Here is a 7260-nt window from a genome sequence, read left to right as displayed (position 1 = left end):
CTTAATACCATGAACCAAGTTTCAAATGTGAAGGAAATCTGGTTCTAAATACACAATGCTCAGCATACTGATGATCTCTGCGGATTAAATTTATAGATATTTTGATGTCAAATTTCCTTTTTAGGAAGTATGAAAATTTATCGAATTGGTAATAATTATAGAATAAGTTTGAAGAAAAAAAAATAATGAATAAAAAGAACTATTCGTTGGCTTCCATACTCGAACTTAATACCACAAAAGTGTAGCAGGATATGGCATGTCATGCCATCCAGCAGCACACTCATCTCCCGAACAAGACAGAAGTCTAAGATTCTTAATATCATTAAACAAGTTTCAAATTTGATGGGAAATCTGGATTCGATGATTGTCTTGAGGAGAATCTTACTAAATACTTTACAGTAAACCATGAAATTTACGATTCGATCTAAAAATGATGAATCAATCAACATGTAACATTCGATAATCATGATAATCCCGTAAATTAAGCAAGAAATCTATAATGAAAGAGTACATTTTTTAAATAATATATCGATAAACATATATAACAGGTAACATAAAGATAAGACACGTAATGAGCTATTTAGTTGATTCATCATGAACTGGATGCATAATAGCTGCGATTCCGAATTGAAGGAACTTCTCAAACATAGCCGAAATTCGGTGCCTCAGAAATTTAGATGGGAATATCTCGGCGCTTGCACAGAAACAAGGATGATCTCCGTTTCTAACTTCCACTAAATTATTATTATTTTGTTAGCCAATCATGTTTCATTCTACTTACGATATCAGACCATCAAATGGTCGTGCCTAATAAATATTAGCGAAAAAAAACTTTAAGTAAATATCCCCGACTTTTTCCTCTCACCCAGGATTTCCTGGCAATTATCAGTTTTCTGTCGGTAGTGGCGTAGCAAAGGTAAATGGTGCCCGGGCGAAATATGATTTTTTTCGTCCTACCGGCATTTTTTACTTAACAATATAATGATGACCATCCGTTTAGCAAGGCATTAAGGCATGCTATTTTTCACACGCTTATCGTAACTAATTTTAAAAACTGGTAAAATGAATTGAATGTTTTGTTTGTATCGCGCACCCTAAGATTTGCACCAGGAACGTGCGTATCCCCTTGACCCCCACTTGCTACGCCGCTGCCTGCTGCTCATTTATTAGCCAGCTTTCCATCTTATGCATAAAATGCCATCACATTTGTCCTAGTACGTCATTCTTTGCAACTGAAATCTAAACACTTATATTTTAAATATAATTACAAGATATTAAGAGTTTTTTGAACATTTGGAATTGATCGAAATTTATAATTTAAATAATAAACACTACATGGCAAATTTCTTCCAATCGTTGCATTTTTGTGTTATTATGTTAATAAATAGATATATTTCTAAGGATTGTTAAAAAAAAAAAGTAAAAATCAACAGAAGAATGCAGACATACTCATGAATGAATTTAAGAAAAATAGATTTATTCAAACACACATACATAACAATGTAACAAACAAATTTACAGATAGAATAATGGATAAAGAACATTCGACAAAGACTTTAACGCACTTCAGGAAAAAATTTTTTAAAAAATCATCATGAAATAAAGTCAAATAAATACTTCATTACTACAAGCTTAATGAAATTATTTTAGGATAGTGAAAACAGGTACTATGTTAATGAATTAAGTTATTCCAAAAAGTTTGTATATTCTAAACCAATTTACAGAAATCATTTATTAACACTTTAAGCACTATGTCAGTCAACAATGATTGATGGTATGTAATAAAAAATTATATTTTTTTTATTAATGCATTATAAATAATTTGGCAATAATAAAGAATGTATCTAAATATTAGTTTAAAAACTGTAAAAGATATAATTAAACTGCTCTGGAACACGAACCACAAACAATTAAGGGAACAGAAAGAATATCTAAAAAAAATTACAAGAATTATGCATTTTGTTTCAAAAAGCTGACCTATCACTTTTAGATGACAGAAGCGATAATATGCAGTAAACAAGAAAAGTGCAAACCACAATTCTTTGTCAGGTGCTTCTTTCATTTAGCACTCGTTCCTGATGCTAATATTTATTTTCTTTTTAATTCATATTGCTTCATTTTTATTCAAAATATGTAATGTTTCTACATCTTGCTAGGTACAAAATAAACAAACATCTGTTTCTTCACCTTTTATCCCGCTTTGATTTTTGTGAAATAAAAGCCGACTGGCACAAAAGATATAATTTCTCTCAGGCCAAAGAATATCTCTGAAATAGGATAAAAGAAAAAAGAAAGGCACAATAACCAATCAAGCAAGCTTAGCACTTAATGTTAAAATTGACCCTCAAGTTAAAACTTCACGAAGATGAAAATTTCCATTATAACATTTAGTGAACAAAAAAATGTACTAAAAACAGTTATACTGTAAATTGGTTGTTGCTGGCAACTTTTTTCACGACTATCGTGTAATAAGGAATATAGCAGTTTTAAAAAAATCAAACGTCACAATCATTATAGCGGGTGTGAATTGTCATTCTGCTGTTTGTTGTGGTTGGAAGAAATATGTGATTTCTTAAATTTTTTTTTTAACTAATCTGAAATTTTTTTGTATCAAAAATGATAATGAGTGGAGAAATTTAGAAAAGAGGGACATTTAAGATTTTGTACTGAGCTTAAATATGTAAATTTGCATGATGATGGACATTTCCATCATACTGTTTTTATTATATATTTATACTAGGATTCTTTAAAATAATTTTTCCTTTAATCTAGAACATTATATCATCTTGATTTATACCACACAAAAAAATCATGCAAAAAAGTGTTAATTAAGATTTTTTAAAAATTTAAACAGTAAAGAATGTAAAACACTTTTTGCTAGTAGTCTCAGTTAAATGACTTTGAATCTGAACAATTTAAAACAGTAATGGAGTCAGCAGTTTTATTTTCGTTAATTAAATTTTTGTTTTGGTATTTACAAAGTTTCAGTTGCCAATGACTGCAAGTTGATTTGACCATTGTGGCACTGAATGCTGTTAAATTACTATAAACGGAATTAGTTTTCTTGATATGATGGACGAATTTGAAAACCCTGAGAGGGATAATAAAAACAGGTGATGTAAGAATGCTAAAAATGAAACAGAGTATGAACTGAACCGTATATATATAGAAGTAACCTTGAAATATATATACGGAACAAAAGAGGAACATGGACTTGATATTTTTTGCAAAAAAGATCATGTCTGTCATCTGTCACATGATAGATCACTGAAAACATTAACCTTATTATCATAACTTCTTTTTAAGATATCATAATTGTTTAGCTTCCATAGATAATTTTAACTATATTTTACTTTTCCACTACGATATGGACTTAAATGTCTATTTATTTGATACATATGTTCTGTTAATATCTTGAAATATAGTATATCATGAAAGATATTCTTCACACAATTTTATCGACATACCTCACATTTATAAAGAAGGACTTTTGTAATTGATTTTTCACTCTCTTCCTGATGTGGCAGATTTAAAATTTTGCATATGTGTGTGTTCTCAATGTCAATATAGTATTTTCAAAATTTAATTACTATTTAAATGATTGATTTAATATGTTTTCAATGCCATGGCATTCTATAACACTGATTCTTTACTTTTAGTATATTATGAATGTTAAATAACAATAAAAGTATGATTTTTAATTTTTTTATTACATTTATTTTATTATCCTATTATATCATTCCTTATTCATATCAAATAACCAAAATTCTACAGCAAGTTAAAAATCTTAAAAATATACTAAGATACAATAAAATATTTGTCTAGCTTCTTCCAGTTCATTATCACAAGTTTTTTCATACTGAAAACTGTGATACCACATCTGCATTATAATTTTAGTAGTATGCAGTATCAGTATATGCACAACACTAAAAAGTTAATGTAAGATTAAAAACAATAACTTTGTACTTTAAAAGAGAATTTTTAAAATGTGAATATATATCTTTATATGGGTACAGATTAAATTTTGATTCATCCTTTTAACAAAATGAACAGTCATTTGATTTGAAATACAAAAAAATTGAACATCAATAAACTAATGAATGAAAATCTATACAGATATATTTCGAAAAATGCCCACAAGCAGTATTTCTCCAGGCTCTTCATGGTATTATAGAAGAAGAATGACTTGTTAAAATAATGATAATACATATGTTATTCTTGCCAAAATTAAACTTGTAAAAACAAACTAATAATCTGAAATATACATTCAGTGCTCATAATTATACATAAGAAAAAGTAAAAAGCTTTAGCAAATTATTAAAAAATGAGCAAATATAAGTCCAAAAAAGGCAACTTTCATGGCAGTAAGCATTTAATAAACAGCACAAGAAGCAAAATAATTTCCATTGCCATCTTCATTTTAGTTGGTACCTACATCGTTGTAAATCGCAACATCATACAATAATGGCTTTATACAGTATTAAATCAAAATACTGAGAGTGTGCAATACTCACAATGTTGTCCAGATTTAGCTCTATGTGATTTCTTTTATTGCCTTTTTAAAATTAAAATAGTCTGGTCAGATATTTGACTAACTAAAAACTGTTCTGGAGAAGAAAAATGCAGTTCTAAGGAATATGGGTTCCATCATGTGTTGTAGAGATGGTAAAACCTTGAGTGAAGTGCACACAATTCAAAAGAGACAATACAGAAAAAGCCCTATCAAATAATGTATGTATTATGAATTTTATGAGAAATAAATGTATTCTCATTCTTTTAATTTTGTTTTAAACAAAGCATATAAAGAAAAAATATTGCAATCTTCAAAAATTTGAGATGTTGGTGAATCAACACCATTTAGATATCAAAACAAATTTTTGGAATTAAGTCTAAAATGAGATATTTATCTGCAAATACAAACACCAAGATGGATGAAATCTGATACATTATCTTTACAAAAAAATTGTTGATTGAGAAAGCTATGAGACTGTTACGAGAAATATGTTAGTTCATCAGAAAGTCTCTAAAATGCATATTCAGCTTTCTTCATTACATTATGAAGCACAAGAAATGCCATATTCTATTAAAAGAAAGTACAGAGATATTGGGAAGAATAATTCTTCTGGCTGACTAGCCCTCTTGTTTTGCACCTTCCACAAAATAAAAAAGTTTCATCTTTTAACTAAGGTTTAAGGACATATCTACTCAATGAGATGTTAATGCTTTCAATTCGATTAATGCTATGAATGTGGTAAAAATAAATGCAAACTTAGTGCTGTTTTAATAATTTAAGTGTTTTTATTCGAAGAAAGTTTTTAATGAATAGTATAAGTAAAAAATAAATAAATAATAATAAAAAAAATGGTAGAAAATTTTATTACAAGATAGAGACAATAAATCTTCATTGTTCTTGCAGATAATTGAATTTGTATTTTTAATATATGTATAAAAACTCTTTCATTTATTCAGGACAACTTATTTTTCAACTAGAAGAGTCAATATAATAAGGCATTACCATTTTACAATTTATGGTCAAAGTGACCCGCATATTTATGTTATAGTTCTGGAAATGGACAAGTGTTAAAGGGTTAAAAGAAAAGCAAAACAAGGGGAAAAACCCCCACTAAAATTAGTAGAAGGTTCTAAAAAAAGTAACAGGTGAAAATGAAAGCATCAATAAAGAAAAATTGAAAAGTGCTATGCAAAACATACTTGAATTAGGTGAAGGAGGGAGCGAAGGGGGAGAATGTATAAGTGCAGTTGAGATCATCTATCCCAGTTACAGCAAATTATATTGAAACAAAAGCATTAAAAAATTAGGTGCATGTAAAATCTCTTGCATTTGGAGAAAGCCCAGAAGAAAAAAATCATCCAAAGAAGCACATCTTTAAAAGGGAAAAATCTGAGCAAATCTTAAAAATGAATCATCATTATCAAAACAAATCATCCACATACGATTCAGTTCCAATGAGTAGCTCCTTTGATTTTTTTTTTTCCTTTCTCATTCGCCATTTTGAATTTTAGGAATACCAGGTCTCAAAATATTCATATAGGTTCAAGGGAAATTAATATGTTTCTCACAAAACAAAAACCCCTCTTGGAGAAATTCTTCTTCATAGTTTCCATCTGCTTTCCTAGCAAATTAAAAACATGAATGAAGATAAAAGACATTATTTATTTAAACATATGGTCCAAATCTAAAAAGAGATAAACAAGCATTGTAAGCGCAACTTTAAAGTGCTTTCATTTAAAAGATTTCATTCATTCAAGAACCAAATTATTTGTTTTTTAAAGACAATTACAAACAACAAGAAAAAAATATATATGCAAAGATGTGGAATTGCAGTAGCACTGAGAAAAGAAGAATAGAAATTTATAAACTAGATATGGATAATTTATGATGCAAACTACGTGTGTCAGCAGGAATTAAAGTCCAAACTTAAAAAAAAATGTTATGTAACTATTTTTTAAAACTTATATGTTTATTGAAAAAAAAGTACAAATGATGTAAATCATTTGTTAAAGGAAAAATATTTGATTTTTTAAAATTAATTAAAAAAATTAATAGTTATTTTCCAGAAATTCTTAAGCATAATTGAAAGCATTAACTAAATAGGCGAGAAGAGAAATTGTACAAAATTCTCAAACTCATATAATCAAATTTTAAGTTTGGTCGAATACTGTATCTTGCGACTCATTCAAATAGAAAAAAATGAATTGAACCAATGAATAGTGCCATGTAGTTCTACATTTATCAAACTAATTCCTTAAAGAATAATAAATAAATAATAATAATCAAATTAAAAAGATGGAATTTGGAGCATTCTTTATATAGCAAAAAAAAAAAAAAAAAACATTCTGGCAATTTCTTTTTATGTATTACATATTCAAATACTACATTAATAATTTAATATAAGAAATACAAAGAGTATTTTAAGAAGTAAACATTAGATATTCCTTTCATTTAATCATCACTAAATGAGCCTGGAGCAATTAAACAAAAATTAATCTTTCTTTTAAAAATGATAAAATTTGCAAACTTCTGAGTAGTAAGTAGTCCTTGGATCATTTCTCCAAAGACTTGGATATATATCAGATATAGCCTAAGTTTGAGTTAATAAATAACTCTGGATGAAATATTAATATTGAAATATATACATTTTCAATACATTTGCAGCATTATTCATTAGAACAAATTAACAACAACAACAAAAAATAATAATAATAATAATACATTACTTACATCACACACACTTGAAA

At 27.8% G+C, this 7260-nt stretch overlaps 1 protein-coding gene across 5 annotated transcripts in view; it reads right to left on the bottom strand.

Annotated features, from left to right (window-relative positions):
* Positions 1-2575: 2575 nt before the first annotated feature.
* LOC129983750 (mitogen-activated protein kinase kinase kinase 7-like) overlaps positions 2576-7260 on the bottom strand; it is a 42798-nt gene continuing 38113 nt past the window's right edge. For 3 of the 5 annotated variants that reach the window (XM_056093362.1, XM_056093364.1, XM_056093363.1), the window contains exon 18: positions 2576-4719. In XM_056093362.1, the coding sequence (XP_055949337.1) occupies positions 4648-4719 (72 nt within the window). In that variant the 3' untranslated portion in view covers positions 2576-4647. Of the gene's footprint in view, positions 6135-7260 lie in introns of all 5 variants that reach the window. The other 2 variants (XR_008785445.1, XM_056093365.1) reach the window with 2 other exon arrangements.

The sequence above is a fragment of the Argiope bruennichi genome, chromosome 9 (assembly GCF_947563725.1).
Source record: "Argiope bruennichi chromosome 9, qqArgBrue1.1, whole genome shotgun sequence".
Taxonomy (NCBI): domain Eukaryota; kingdom Metazoa; phylum Arthropoda; class Arachnida; order Araneae; family Araneidae; genus Argiope; species Argiope bruennichi.
This window is presented reverse-complemented; position numbering and strand designations above follow the sequence as displayed.